The sequence below is a fragment of the Pleurodeles waltl genome, chromosome 2_2 (assembly GCF_031143425.1).
Source record: "Pleurodeles waltl isolate 20211129_DDA chromosome 2_2, aPleWal1.hap1.20221129, whole genome shotgun sequence".
NCBI classification, from domain to species: Eukaryota; Metazoa; Chordata; class Amphibia; order Caudata; family Salamandridae; genus Pleurodeles; species Pleurodeles waltl.
In genome coordinates this window covers 69,386,254-69,402,367 of record NC_090439.1, presented here as the reverse complement: position 1 = coordinate 69,402,367, position 16,114 = coordinate 69,386,254, and the positions used below count along the sequence as shown (strand labels likewise).

Sequence of the window (16,114 nt, the reverse complement as noted above, 5' to 3'; positions counted from 1 at the left end):
ATGATTGTGAAGCTGATTGGAGGAAAAACACACAATTGTCCAGAGTTCGGCAAGGACAGGGTGGCACGACTTAGCTAAAGCCATGTAGAGGATGTTTGTAAAACTGCATCAGAAACTGAATTGTTTACTGTATAAAGTTATATTTTTTTTGTTTTGTCTTTGCAGCCCCTTCTGCTTGGGTCAGACCGAAGGTTCCTGCATCCAATGAAAGGTAGCATCATATAATAGCAGCTGAGAAGTAGGTGTGTAAACCCAGATGTAACGTGGGCCACCAGTCTAATCGGCGGTTGAACGCCAGTGTCTCAGTGCACAAACATGGCATGAAGACACTGAAAGCAAGTGTGTGTGATTGAAACAGGCCAGAGCTGCTAAGAATATGAACACCATGCCATCAACAGGGCTCCAAAAGAACATCTGCATAAGTGTGTACATATCTGTGGCGAAGGGCACACATGAGAGCCTGTACAAAAGGGCAGTGGAACGAGGAAGTGCTGCTGTTCTGGGCAGTAGAAATGAGGAAAAGTCTTAGCGAGTAACAGTGAACTCCGGAAGTGCTGCTGCGCTTGACAGCAAACAGAGGAAAGTTAGGAAAGCGTTATCTGCGTTTTAAAGCTGTTCCAATGGCAATTTGATGTGCACATTACAGGCAGGATAAAAGAAACAGGGCTGCAGTTGCTGGAAGTTCAACTGAAAAGGAATGGATGCTGTTAACTCTGAATAAGTTAACATACACAAAATAGTATATTTCAATTTAAGCAAACTTATGACTTAAAAGTTAAATGAGTGAAATAAAATGTCACACTAAATTGCTATGTATTTTTATTCTGATGCATAATGCATACATTTTAAGCTGCTATCTTTTTTTAACAAATGCCCAGATTTTAAATTGTAATATATATTTATGCACAAACAATGTAAGTAAAAATGTGTATCCCACACTAAACTCTGTGCCTCTTGTACTTTTAAGAATGAAAATCGTGAACTATAACTCCAGATCTACAATAATACTCAAAATGATTTGAATGCAAATGTTAATTCTACAAAAAAAGATTTTCACGAATATTGTTTAATTAAATGCCACTATGCTGTATTCCTAAACAGTGCTACAATAAACTACAGATTTATTTAAAAAAATAAGAGCTTTCATTTTGTTCTTCGTACTTTAGGCAATTGTAAACGTATTTCCATTAAAATCATTTAGTTCTTCAAACTGAAAAGTCTGTAGCAGCCTGTAGTAGAAAAGATTATCGCAAACACAGGAAATACCAGCACATCTAAGTTGACACTAATAGGCTCATTGTATTTGAGCAGTATTACAAAAATAGTAATAATAAGTTATATTCAGATTGTCGAGTCTTCATCTATAACAACAAAAATATTCTTGCTATGTGTGTTTTGGAAATTGCCCTTTTTGCAGGGTTACCCCCACACTTTTTGCCTCTGACCTATTTTTGATTCTATGCTGAATTTTGTTTTCGCTGGCTTTAGGACACTGGGCACTTTATCACTGCTGACCAGTGCTAAGGTACTACTGCTACCTTTGTAAAATGTATTGGTGATTGGTTTCTTCCTAGTTGGCATATTTGATTTACTAGTAAGTCCCTAGTAAAGTGCAGGGTGCAGTGTATTTCAAAGGTAGGACATGTACTTGTGTGTTTTACATGTCCTGACAGTGAAAACTGAATTTAACAGTATTTCACTATTGGAAGGCCTGTCTCTCCCATTGCGTAACATGGGGATTGCCTTGAAATATCTTTTAAGTGTAATTTCCCATTGGGAGCAGATTGAGATTGGAGTTTGGGGTCTCTGCACACTCAAGTTAAAAATACATCTTTTGGTGAAGTTGATTTTTGAGTTGTAGGTTTGAAAATGCCACTTTTAGAAAGTGCTCATTTTCTTGCTTAACCATTCTGTGCCTCTGCATGTCTGTGGAATACACGTCTGGGTCAGGATGTCAGTTGGGCTGTTTGTGAATTCACTCTAGAACGTCACACAAAGAGAGCTGAGGTGTGCTCTGCATTTCCAGGTGGGTCTTCCTTAAGTAGAGTGGTGGAAGGAGCTGACACTTGCACCTGAATAGGGCTGTGTCTGCCCTCACACAAAGCAGTCTCCAACCCCCTAAAGTGTGTCTTCTCTTTGAAGTCTTCCTACTTCGAAGATAGAAATGGGTATAAATATTGGACCTCTGACATCACATAGTTAGAATCCTTATGGACTGAGGACATTCTGCCAGGAAGAAGAGCTGGATGCTGTAGTGAGGGACTGCCACTCTGCCTGCTGCTTTGCTGTGCTGACCTGCTACTTCTGTCCTGGAGTGAAAGGACTGGACTTTGCTTTCTACACCCTACTTCCAAAGGTTCTCCAAGGGCTTTGGCTGATATTTTGTTTCTGTTAAGAAGTCTCAGGGTTATCAAAGACTTCATCTGACAGGATCTGAGCTCCTGACTTGCCAAGTGGTGCCAAATCCAGTTACTGTACCTTTGGGACTGAGTTCTGGTGCAATGTAAAAGAAACCAAGCACATGGACTCCAGAGCAACTTCGGAGTTGGTGCCACTGTCTGACTTTGCGCCACTGCCAGCACTGGAGACATAGGGGGTCATTCTAACTTCGGCGGAGGCCGCCCGCCAAAGTTCCCCCGGCAGAACACCGCAGCGCAGTCAAATGACCGCCGCAGTGATTCTGACTTTCCCGCTGGGCGGGCGGGCGACCGCCAAAAGGCCGCCCGCCCGCCCAGCGGGAAAGCACCAGCAACGAGGATGCCGGCTCCGAATGGAGCCGGCGGAGTTGCTGGTGTGCGACGGGTGCAGTTGCACCCGTCGCGATTTTCAGTGTCTGCCACGCAGACACTGAAAATCAATGTGGGGCCCTGTTAGGGGGCCCCTGCAGTGCCCATGCCAGTGGCATGGGCACTGCAGGGGCCCCCAGGGGCCCCACAACACCCGTTACTGCCAGCCAGGTTCTGGCAGTGAAAACCGCCAGAACCAGGCTGGCGGGAAGGGGGTCGGAATCCCCATTGCGGCGCTGCTTGCAGCGCCGCCGTGGAGGATTCCCTGGGGCAGCGGGAAGCCGGCGGGAAACCGCCGGCTTCCCTTTTCTGACCGTGGCTTTACCGCCGCGGTCAGAATGCCCCCGGAAGCACCGCCAGCCTGTTGGCGGTGCTTCCGCGGTCGTTGGACCGCCAGGGTCAGAATGACCCCCATAGTCCCCACTGAGTGCAGTGATCGCGACTGACGCCGCTGGCCTGATTCCGACCAACACCTCCTAAGTTCCGCCACAGTGTGAGTCCAGAGCGCTGTGTCACTGATGTCCGAGGCAGTGACACAGCGCTCTGGACACAGCTCTGTGGTTCCGTGGTGTGACTGCGAAGTCGACACCTCACATCTTGACCTGCTGGATTCATCGACCCTGCTTTGTCATAAGGAAACGACTCCTCGCCACCAACGCCATCTCACCTCCCCTACAACCGTAAGGAACCGATGCCTCACCTCCACTGCCTAGCAGTAAGAAACTGGCGCCTCACCTCCCCAGTAGCAGTAAGGAACCGATGTTGCACTGGCTCCAGCGACGCCTCACCTCACCAACTCCCTGCAACATCTTTGCTTCCTCATCGTCTTCCAAGCTACTTTACCCGGGGTCCCTGTGAATCCGTGACTGGCCTGCACTCCATCGCAAGTGGCTTCGGACTGTTGGAAAGAACTCCCTCAAGACGTTGTGATAGCCCTAGTTTGAACTATGGTGTTTCTGAGCGCTATACCACGATTTAATATTGGAAAATGTATATCTTTACTTGTGTATGTTATTTTTCTAAACTGGTGTGGAGTTCTTTTTTGTGTGTGTTTGTGTGTGCGCTTTATACATTGCCTCTGAGATAAGCCTGACTACTTGAGCCAAGCTACTAAGGGGGTGAGCAGGGGATATCTTAGCTGTGTGACTCCCTTCCCTTGACTAGTGTAAGGGTCCCTACCTGGAGAGGGTGCAAACCACTGCCAACTAGAGACCCACTTTTCAAAATGAGTATTCTCAGCAAAGGTTACAGGGACGTTATAGTTCTGAATTTACTCGTACAAAGCCATAGAAATTCAGCAGTTATAGTTAGAGTTCTTTCAAGTAACTATAACTCGTGCCCTAAGGCAACTATAAGTTGTGCCTTCGACATGCACTGTTTCCTTATCAATAATTTTATTGCAAACGTTGCAGTGATATCAAAGATGCAATACAAGATCTTATCACTGACATAATGTGTGGAGTAATTAGCTGTGCATGGCAAAGGCGTGAGTTATAGTTACTTGAAAGAACTCTAAGTATAACTGCTGAATTTTTATGGTTTCGTACGAGTAAATACAGAACCTAACAATAACGTCCCTGTAACATTCTTTTTTTTTCAGTGAATTTGTATGGTTTTTAATGTAAAGTAATTTTAATTACTAAACGTTATTCCAACCCCCACCGTGCATGGCCTACGGCCGTGTGCAGCGGGGCTTGTTGCAAGGCATAGCCTTGCAGCCATACCCTTATAACTACCCATCTACAGCAGCGCAGGTTGGCCACCGGGCCTGTCTCTGTCAGTGGCTGTGTGAGCAGATTCGTAAGTGTCTGATTGGGTCTGAAAGTGGGTGTGTGAGTCTGAGTGGGTGCATAAGTGTCTGAGTGGGTGCCTGAGCCTCTGAGTGCATGTATGAGTGTATGAATGAGTCTGTTGTATTTCTTTCCATAATCAAGACTATTTTACAAATAATTCATGGAAGTTCACAAATTAAACCTATATTTTGCCCCTAAAACACACGTGGGGTCCGGGTTCCTTTTCCCTGACCCCTTATGCCACTTTCAATTTGAATTTTCACCCTCATGGACCTTGTACATTGAAATAAAATGGCGGGCACAACTTTCTAGTCTGGTTGCGGTCAGCCAAATGCAACGCTTGTTTTCGCATACATATTTGTTAAAATTCACAAATTTTTACGAATTGCAAAATATTTACAGCAGAGATCTACAAACCTATTTGCCCTTAAATATCTCCAAAACTACTGAACGGATTTACACCAAATAACAAAAAGCACAATCTGCGTACTGACTGCTAGCTTTCTGCCAAATTTAGTGTAATTCTGTCCAGTAGTTCGGGCTGTAGACGTGTTGACAAGTCGTATGGTAATTAACATGGGAAACAAAATGTTTTTTGAGCCCCCTTTTTCCCGGCCCCCTCTTGCTTGAAGAATCACCCCGAAACTTCCTGTGCGCATCAAGAATGACTCGGCCGTTTTTGGGGGAAATTTTTTTGAAGATTCGTCAAACGGTGCCAGAGATATAGGCAAGTAAAAAAAATACTTTTATGTGGAAACATGGTCCTAACTACAACTACCTAGCAGCGACTGTTTTGAAAAGAGATGCATACTAATTGTCTATTTGCATGGTCACATCAGTTATGTATTTGAATTGTATGGTTTAATTGGAGCACTGCTTACTTAAATTTCAGAATTTCCATGGATTTGGCAGGTCAGGAAGATCTTTGCATATTAATGGGACGTGATGCGGGCTGCTTTAGATATGATTTGGCACCTCCATGTTTATAACTGTTTGTTTATAATCACACGCTGATTCTGTCAGCAGTACTCAGTGCCATATAGCAGAGGCACATTACATTTCAATATGGCGCTGCTGTTTTCTTTTCTTTTACTTCACATGGATTAGTCCCTTTTTGTTGTTTATTATTCTAATAATGTGTTGTTTCAGTATGACTGGTCTTGCTTGAGTGAAAAAGAATGTTTAGTCGAAACGTGACTTATTGCAAAAAAACTTTCCTTGATGCACACAGCACGCCCCCAAATGCACATCTTTCAGTTACTCCTGTGGCTGCCGGTATTATTATATATATTTATATATATATGTGTGTATATATATATATATATATATATATATATATATATTTATATATGTTACCACACTGCTACCAGGTGTTCTGAATTCAGAACAATTAAAGGCTGAGTCGACCATTCCAAGATTTGCATGTGACCAGCAGGTAATAGGTGATGTCATCAATGAGAATTTCACTGACTTAGCAATCTTGACAGTTAAACGATGTTATATACTGGGAAGTTTCAAAAGGACATTTCCCTGCACTTCATTGTTTCAGCTCCTCTTTTTTCACCTGTTTCTTCCCCTTTTCCAGTTTGACTATTAACTACTTTAGCGGCATGGAGATCGAGCTTATTTGATGAACATAAAATAAAAACATTGGGGGGTTGGCTTAGATCAGCTGTGTACAGCCACTCGTTGATTTGAAACGGCTGCTCTCAGCCATTGCTTGAATAAAGTGGATCAGAGTTACAATTTCTATTCCTAAAGTTGCTCTGGATACCAATGTAGATTTAAAGCTGGCGGTGCAGTCAGACCACTTTTTCTTTTTGGTAATTCTCCTTGAACAAAATGTAACATTTACAAGTGCCTTGAGTTTTACCTTTAATCCTTGAGATCTGTGTTCCACCAGGCTGTTTAAGGAAGAATGTAAATTCCTAGCAGATTTATCTGGGAATTGTCAACAGTCCCTTTAAAGAAGAAATTTTATAACAAGACCGGAGGCTCCTATTATGCTCATCTTTTCTTGTTTAATTAAACAGCAGCTGCAGTCAAGAACAACAATTCCCATGAGGCTAGAGAAAAATGGGCAATGGGAACAAACAAGTAGTCACGATAACACACCAATTAGAAGCAGGCTGGCCCTATAATACTTAACTTGACTGAGAACAGCCCTCTTTTCTTGCTGCTCGCAGTCAAGATAAGTATTTTTCATTCTCTATATATTCCAGCGTTTTGTTGGTTTAAATGTATGTGTTTATGTACTTACTTTGTGCGTATTTGCATCGTGCTTCGTTTTTTCCAAGTCGGCTTGTAGCCGCACGTAATCACCAGGCGTGCGCTCTTGCTTATTTTGTTTTTACCATCTTCTTCTTAGCGCGACCGCCATCTTTTATCGACGGTCGCGGTGAGGAGATAGCGCTGTTTCTCAACTGCTCACCTCCTTGTGACTCAGATAAGCGTATCTTTCTCCAAAATAGTTGCCTTTCACAAGGAATTTGTTCCTGTCGGTCCTTCCGACAGGTCTCTCTGCTTCTGCCACTCCCCGGCCTCTGTTTCCTGGTATTTTTCCCCACCCATAGGCGGAGCCTTGGGTCTCTGTAGCTCAGTACAGGAAGTTTAACCCCTTCCTCACCGTTTTGTGGTTCAGTCAGCTGTATTCAGCTAGTACATTTCAGAACAATGTACAGCTCACCTATTTCTATTGCTGCCATTGAGGAGGAGGAAATTATTAAAGAAAATCTTAATGATTTTATTCAGTCGTCGCTTGAACCAGCAGTCTGTGCTTCTCTGGACAAATTATCTAAAACTTTGTAAAACTCTGTTGTTGAATTAGTGTCCAAGATGATTTTGGACCCAATCGGCGGGGGATAGCAGAAAGCGTCCTGGTCCTTCAAAAAATAATAAAACAACGCTATTGAGTAGTGAGGTTTCCTCGAACAAGGCAGAGGACGCGGTTCCTCAAAGGCCTCCCTTAAGGGAGGGGTTAACTTCTAAATGGTCAAAAAATGCATATCCAAAGCTAAACATATTACTCCTATAGTAATTTCAAAAAATTTAGACACTGATGATGATGAGTTAAAAAACAATAACCCGGCTTCGGATGTTTCCGACAAAGATAACAAAGACTCTGTCTCTTCCCCTCCTCCTAAAAAAGCCAAAATTGATTTCCTTTCGGCCTCCAAGTCATGCAGAGTTACAGACACAGAGGGAGAGCCCATGTTTGATCCTAATGAGATTCAGCATCCACACTCTACCCAGTGGCTTCCTGCGGATCATGTGGCAGAATATTTAACCTCCAGGTTACGTACCCCTCTAGATAACCAGGTCTGAGCAAAGCTCAAATCAGAGTGTCCCGTCCTTCCCTTCCTTCAAAGATTCAGTGACTCCCATTATTGACACTTCCCTCAATACTTTCTTCTCTAAATTCTAAATTCGGTAAGGACCCACGAAAAGGAGTTGACAAGGCCTGGTCCACTTGTCAGGACAAGCTATTGGATGTTTAGCCCGTCTAGAAAATTCTAATTTGGATCCTGCTGAACTGTCGTTGTGGGTGCAACAGGCCGTTTGTTTATTGGGAAATGCTAATTGCGCTATAACCCACGAACGCAGAAAAGGACTTTTACTCAAGCTGGACCCTAAGCTTGCCAGCTTAGCAACTTCAGATCCTGGTGTCAAAGCTGAAGGTGTCCTCTTTGGAGATTCATTCATCAAAGAGCTTAGTAAGTACATAGCCACATTTGCATCGACAAAGCACAACAATCTTTAAAAAATATGTTTTCGCCAGGGCAGGCAGAGGTAGGAACTACTTTGCCAGCCAGTCGTACAATAATCAAGGTTCCCGTGGCACTTACTCCAACTCCTACCAAGAGTACAGACCTCAATTTTATCCCCAAAGGAACCAAGGTTTCAGGAACAAGAGTGGCAGAGGCTCCAGATTCTCTTCCCAACCCGGTAAGTCATACTCCTCTTCTTCTTCCAGGGGGAGGTCGTCTGGCATTGTTCTTTCCATAGTGGCAGTCTCTCACAGCAGATCCTTGGGTTTTAAACACTGTCCTGAGATACACTGTAGAGCTTTACTCAGAGCCTTTTCATTTACATTTTCCTCATCCTCCTCAGTTCTCGTTGGAAATGGACTATCTGATTTCTACAGAAATTCAATTGCTTCTCCAAAAACAGGCTATTTTCTCTTGCCTTCTCAACCCTTCGGGCTTTGTCAGTTCAGTCTTTCTAGTCCAAAAGAAAAACAAGAAGATGCGTCCAGTTATCAGTCTCAAATGTTTCAACCAATTTGTAGTTTATCTTTTCAAGATGGAAACCATTTTACACCTCAGGGACTCTCTTTTACAAAGCGACTGGATGGTTCGTTTGGACCTTCAGGATCCTTATCTCAGTCTCCATGCATCCATCATCAAGAAAGTTTCTGCAGTTCCAATGGCTTGGTCAAACGTATCACTTTTCATCTCTCCCTTTTGGCCTGTCCTCCGCCCCTTGGTGTTTTTGACAAAGCTTATGAAACCGGCGGTAGCCTTTCTCAGAGCTCGGGGAGTCAGATTAATTATCTACTTAGACGACACCCTCCTTATGAATCAAAGTCGTTTGACCCTTCTCTCTCACGCTCAACTAACCTGCTCGCTCCTCTCAGATCTAGGTTTCATTATCAACAACAAGAAGTCTTCCCTGGTTCCAGTCCAAAGAATCGAGTTCTTAGGTTTCCTAGTGGATTCTGTTTCGGCCACTCTTCTTCTGCCATCAGCAAAGATAAAGTCTATCAAGTCAGAAATACTTCACACTTTGCGCAGTTTTCGACTTTCCATCAGATCTCTAGCAAGAATAGTTGGTCTTCTATCCTCTTCAAACCAGGCCATTTTTCCAGGCCCGTTACATTACCGAGCTCTACAAAGATTAAAAATTCGTCACCTTCAAAAAGGGTTGGCCTATTCGGATTCTATCATCCTAGATCAAGACTCTCGTACAGAACTGCAATGGTGGATAGACCATTTAGATGCTTGGAACGGCGGGACTATCTTCGCATCAGCCCCAGATCTTGTATTAAAATCAGATGCAGGTCTGCTGGGTTGGGGAGCCCTGTGTGGACCAGTCTTGACTGGAGGCACATGGTCTCTAGAGGAGTCAAAGTTGCACATAAATTGTTTAGAGATGCTTGCCGGGTCCTTTGCGATTAAAAGCCTCACAAGAGACAGGGTTGTTTGTTCAGTTCTTCTCAGGATGGACAATATTTCAGCTGTTCGTTACATAAACCACCTAGGAGGAACAAAATCCAGACCTTTAGTGGAATTAGCAAAAGGGTTTGGGGATTTTTGTCTTTGAAACAGAATTTCAGTTCAAGCAGAGTACTTACCAGGCAATCTCAACTCAGTGGCAGATTGGCAATCTCACCATTTTCGAGACTCAAGCGATTGGAAGCTTCACCCCGAAGTCTTCCAATCCAGTTTTCTTAAGTGGAGTCCTTTTCACATTGATTTCTTTGCATCTTGTCTCAACTCGCAACTTCCACAGTTTTTCAGTTGGCGTCCAGATCCTTCAGCGATAGCCTTCAATGCTTTTTCTCAAGATTGGTCAACCTCCCTCAATTATGCCTTCCCTCCTTTCATCATGATAGCACGTCTGTTAGCTCAGGTTTTTCGTCAACAAGCTACGTTGGTCCTCATTGCTCCTTTTTGGCAGTCCCAAGTTTGGTTTCCCACTCTTCTGGAATTATCAATAGAACTCCCCTTTCTTATTCCCTCCTTTCCGGATCTACTCTTCAATCCCCTCGGCCTTCCCCACAACCTCATCCTAGACAATCTCCTGTCCCTTTCTGCTTGGAAAATATCAGGGAATCCCACTCTTTCCCTCCTATTTCGTTAGAGTCTTCAAACTTCATCGAACTTTCCTGGGCTCCAGGAACAAAAAATGTTTACAAATCAGCCTGGTCTTTCTGGCATAGCTGGTGCTTGGGAAAAAACATTGATCCCTTTACAGCAGATGTAACTTTTATAGTCAGTTTTCTTGCAGCAGAAGCTAGCCAGGGTAAGACTTACCGTACTGTTAATTCATATAGGTCTGCTATTTCTTCTTCACACTCATACTTCAACGGCAAACCAGTCGGAGAACATCCTTTAGTGTGTCGTCTCTTAAAGGGAGTAAAATTTTCTAATCCTCCTAAGCCTAAATATAGTTCCTTATGGGATGTAAATGATGTATTTAAACTATTTGTTTCTTGGCCGGACAATGCTTTGCTTCCTCTCAAAAAATAGTCGGCCAAACTTACCATGTTGTTATGCCTTGTGTCTTTTAAACGTCTTTCTGATGTTAGAGCATTAGATGTTACAGCCTGCCATTTTACCCCATCAGGTGTTCTCTTCATTGTTCACAGATGTACAAAGACTAATCTTTCCTCAGTCTTTTATCCTTATTTTCCCTATTACCCCAAGTTATGTGTGGGCCAATGTTTAAAAGCTTATGAACAACAGACAGCCAATTTGAGATCTTCCTCTGCGTCTCAGCTCCTTATTTCCTTCAGAAAACCTTACAAACATGTGTCCTCTCCTACTCTGGCTCGTTGGGTCAGATGGATCATGAATTTGGCAGGTATTGATACCTCTGCCTTTGGGGCCCATTCCGCTAGAGGAGCTATGGCTTCCAAAGCTTTTTGGGCTGGCTCACGCCTGGAGGACATTCTAAGATCGGCTGACTGGTCTAATGATAATATTTTCAAAGTGTTTTATTGTAAACCTGTTCAAGATGCTTTTCTAAACGTTATTGATTCGCTTTAAAATAGCATAATAGGAGCCTCCGGTCTTGTTATAAAATGTAGATTTTCCTAGTAAGTTTATGAAGGAAAGTCTTCATTTTATTAAAGACACGGAGGCAAGTATTATCCCATCTCTACAAATTCTTTGTTCCCTCCCAGCAACATCTTCTACAACTCCACAGACTTCCTCCTAAGGGCTCCTGCTTTCACCTCCACGCTTCTGGAGCCACTTCGTCTGCAGCGTTTCATATCAACCATCGGGATCCCAACATTCAAACTCTTTCATGTTCGATTTCTGGACTACTGACTATTATTTAAGAAGTTTTTTTGCTGTTCATGGCATTTTGCATATGTTGTTCCATTATTCCTTTGTTCGTTACCTTTTAAACTTCCATAAGAAAAGACGGCTGTTCTCAGTCAAGATAAGTATTATAGGGCCAGCCTGCTTCTGATTGGTTTGTTATCGTGACTACTTGTTTGTTCCCATTGGCCATTTTTCTCTAGCCTCATGGGAATTGTTGTTCTTGTCTGCAGCTGCTGTTTAATTAAACAAGAAAAGATTAGCATAATAGGAGCCTCCGTGTCTTTAATAAAATTAAGACTTTCCTTCATAAACTTACTAGGAAAATCTACATTATCTAGTGACTCAAGGAAGCATGGATCTCGCTCCTGAAAAAATTCTGATCTTAACATCTTTAACTCCAAAAACTATCAATCTATATTGAAACTTTCTTGGCTGCTAATTATTTTTAGTTTTTTAGAAAAAGCAGTCACAGCAGCTAACTGTTTTTCCTAAAAGAAATTGCAGCCATGGAAGATTTGATATACTGTAGATTGATAGCTTTTGGAGTCCAGCATGTCAATATCACATTGCGCAATACTGCTTTATCCATGATAAAAAAAATTAGCTTTCACCTCCTCAGCTGCTCAGGCACTAACTGTCTTTTGTATCCGGACTACTTTATTGATAAGTAGAGTTTACATATCTTGGTTCTTTAACGCTTTGTCTCTCTGAGCCATTCGACTAGTTAAAACTGATCAAATATATTGACAAGGATAGCAGGGATTTCAGTTTCAGCATTAAAGTGATGAAGTCTTGTCTAAAAGATTGAAGAGCTAGAGTGGCAGTGGGTCAGGGCCAAGCTAGGATCATCCCAGTGTACAGTGCGGTGGAGCAAGCGCTATTAGATTAAAAAAGAAATCCTGGAGCGGTGGTGGCATGTTGGTGCCCATCCCTGTATCTTTGCTCGATCATGTCATAGACGGGAGTGTTGTCCTGGCAGGTCCCGCTCATCTCTTGTGGATAAGTCAGCAATTCAGACGTTTTGTGCCTGAGTCAGAAGCTTCCGCATGACGTGATTTCAGGAAGCGAGAAGTTCGGAGGAGGGCAAGAGGCCGCATTGAGGACGGTGGATGAGAGCAGAGTGGGAGAGTAGGGTGGGTGCAGGCCCAAGGTCCCCAGCAGTGGCTTGACACTTGAGGCACACAGTGGTTGGGCCATCGGGCCCTGGCAGCTTAGGTTCTTAGGCAAGCTCCGCAAGTCAGGAGATAGAGGTAAGCGCTGGCACTGGCAAAACTCTTGGAGCAGCTGGACTCCCCCTCGCTTTGCCCATAGACTGCTCCAGCCTGCATCAGGCAGCTGCAAGTCAGCAGAGCAGCTGTTTGCTGTGTTTACATGTCCTCAGTCTCCTCACATAAAATCAGCTGAATAGTGTCACAGTACCATCATAGTACCTTCCAGTTCCCTTCACGAAACAGCTCAGTGGCAGAACAGTGCAGGAATAGGAATCTCCTGACTGACGTTCCCTGCGCTTCTACAGTGGGTGAAGACGAGTGGATTGCAAGGTGGAGGGCAGGAGGCCAATCATTGGGGTTCTTGTGCCTCCCTGGGTAAGCTGCCTCTATAACGCTGTCTAGAGGCCCTCAGGCAGCGATCTGGAAGAAGGTGAACCCAGGACAAAACAAGAAAGGTCTCCTTCATGCCACCCAACCCTCTCCAGAGTAAGGCAAGAGTAAGAGCGAAGCAGAAGTGGATGCAGAAGTACAGCTCCAGAGTTCCCTGCATTTCGGGGGGTAGCAGCAGGACCAGCTGTGCTGCAGGAAACAGGCAAAACCTCCTGCTGGTAAGAGGTGTGGGAAGAGCGCTACGCTGCAGCCCTCCCGCAGGGTACAGAGATGGTCGGTGCAGCCTGTGCCCACGGGAAGTTCAGCAGCCACCAGCAGCCCAGAAAGTCTTCCAGTGCTGCAAAACTCTGTAAATAGTTTTGCTGCTAATACGTAAGAATGACCACAGACCTAAGAAGTCAAGACTGCATAAGATAGCACAAGACAGCGGACCTTTATCAAAAAGCCTTTTTTGGAGGCCTTTCCTAGTCCTCAGCAGACATCCCACTGATAATTCAGATGATCCAGATACTATCGGGGCTCGTTAAGGGCTGGATGTTGACACCGGCAAGTGGCTGAAGCAACATCAAAGGTCTGAAAAGGACTCAAAAGTATTTTTGGAAAGTGTTGAAAGATATCATTGTTTATCTCACAGTAAAATATTTTATAAAACCAAACCCCGTTCACTGCATCTCTACAGTGGGCAGTCAGCTGGGAGTTGCTAATGGCGGGCAAGAGGTCACTTACCGGAGTGCTCATGTCTCCCTGAAAAAGCCGCCCTGCAAAAAGATGTTCAGGGACTTCAGGCGGCTGTCGGGAAGTAGACAGCCCCAGGAGAAATAGTCCCTTCTGTGTTGTATCAGTCCCAGCTAGCAGTAAGGTCTCCAAGCCTGTCCACTCGATCAGTTTATTCCCACATATTGAACGAAATCATTGCCGTCAGGAAATATGCGGGGGGGACCCAAGCTAGGGAAAAGAAGGCACACAAGAAATTAAGGATAAGAACGTCTGAGCAGGATTTAGTACAATGCTCTGGAGGACATCATAGTTTTGGATTCCCAGCCCTCAAAACAGGCCCTGAAAAATGATAAGCCCATAATTGTTCTAAAAAAAGAGGGCTAACAATTCACTGACTTTCTAGCCCAAAAACTACCAAAGAGAGAGTCCTCTGCATCACCCAGATTGCACAAAGTGACTGCCAGTCTAGCAAAGACAGAAGAAAGTAAAATTGACATCAGAGAAAAAGAACTTACCCTATACAGGATGAACGTAGTCACATTTTCTGCTAGCCTTGACTTGGCTACCCTACAGTCAACATTGGCAGAAGTTCACAAAATCAACACAACAGCGCCATTTTCATGTCTGAACCTCTCTATCCTTAGCAATTGGGACTTTCCCAGCCTAGGCTTCACCTCAGTCCCCCATACGGGTCAGCCTTAGGAACCCCCCACGCAGGATCAAGCCTTGATAGAGCTCCTGGAAACAGCTTCCACCGGGCACAAGGTTACAGGATTGCAAATTAGCAACCCTGTAGTGCTATTACTAGCCCCATCCCAAGGGCCCGGTTTTCAGATAGGCACAACTGTCAGTTTGAGCCAATTTGCTGTTTGCACCAGTAGCTCTCTGACCAAGGACAAGTTTATCTTTGAAACCAAGCCTACCTTTCGTCCAATCATAGGGTCACAACATGTTGGTGCCTCCACGTCTGGCTCTCTGGCAGTAGGAAGTGAATTTCCGGTAAGAACCACACCACCACTAGAAGAATGGGCCCCTGAGGCAGCCAATACTGAAGTTCCAGCTGTTACATGCGGGTTCTCCTATCCACACTGGATGCAATATCCTTAGCTATTTGCCATTAAGCAAACAAATGGGATCTTCAGGTATACCACCTCAACATCATGCAAGCCCTTAATGATCTGATTCAGAGAGCCATAAATCACACCAATACACAGCAAATCACGTCATTGCGCTACCTTAGTGGACAATCTCCAGGTCCTCCCAACAGTTCTTAACAAAATCTTGGTTGAAGTAAGGTCTCAGTCTGTAAGACCCTTTGAAAGGATGAGGGTTGCAGAAGTTGACGATTCTAAAACTGCACATTCTAACAGCTGGCAAACAGGACACTCATTGGAGTCGGCTGCTTTCAGCAGCCCCGGACCTCACAGACAGCAAAGTGTCATTTGTGACAAGAGTTTCAGTCAACCAGCCGCAGCAGATGCAGATAGTAAGAATTTAGCACCCGAGGCTCAAGATTCAGTAGCCTTCGGCACCATAAATGAGGACAGGGGACATAAGATTCAGCACTAACAAAGGGAGAAGAAAAGGCAAAGAAAATCGTGCAAGAAGAGCAAAGTGTAGCAACAAAATAGAATTTTACAATAATTTGCCCAACACAGACCTGCACAAGTGATCAAAGCGGTAGAGGAAAAAAGTGAAGAAATCACTCCCGTAGCTATCACTCCGGTGAGCAAACAAGGTCCAGTACCCATTCAAGGCTCCCAGAGCTCGCAGAATAAAGTATTGAGAAAAAAACAGCCTCTTCAATCAACGGACAAAACATAGAACAAGTATGGTTGTTTCAACATCATCACAAGGTGCAAGAGAGTGCCTGCCCACCCCACCCCTAAAAGCCCAGCCAATACCGCAGAGTCCTCTTTCTGCAACTCTCCTCATAGTAAAGAGTAGCAGAATTGGTCTGGTTGTAGAGAAAATTCCAACACAGGGAAGGGGTTGAGATGTACCCTCTTAACAATATAATGCGGGAACCTTGCTGACTTGAGCTCAACTGTAGCACATTGGGTACAAGAGGGCCAACAAGCTCAAGTCAACCAAGGAAAAATAGCCACCAAATCATAAGGCGCAGCCTGAGAAAGATACCAGTTACAAAACTCTTGTTTATACCA

At 44.1% G+C, this 16,114-nt stretch overlaps 1 protein-coding gene across 2 annotated transcripts in view; it reads left to right on the top strand.

Annotated features, from left to right (window-relative positions):
- ANKS6 (ankyrin repeat and sterile alpha motif domain containing 6) overlaps positions 1 to 1,127 on the top strand; it is a 389,890-nt gene extending 388,763 nt beyond the window's left edge. For both annotated transcript variants that reach the window (XM_069219478.1, XM_069219477.1), the window contains exon 16: positions 166 to 1,127. In XM_069219478.1, the coding sequence (XP_069075579.1) occupies positions 166 to 215 (50 nt within the window). In that variant the 3' untranslated portion in view covers positions 216 to 1,127. The remainder of the gene's footprint in view (positions 1 to 165) is intronic.
- The last annotated feature ends 14,987 nt before the right edge of the window (positions 1,128 to 16,114 follow it).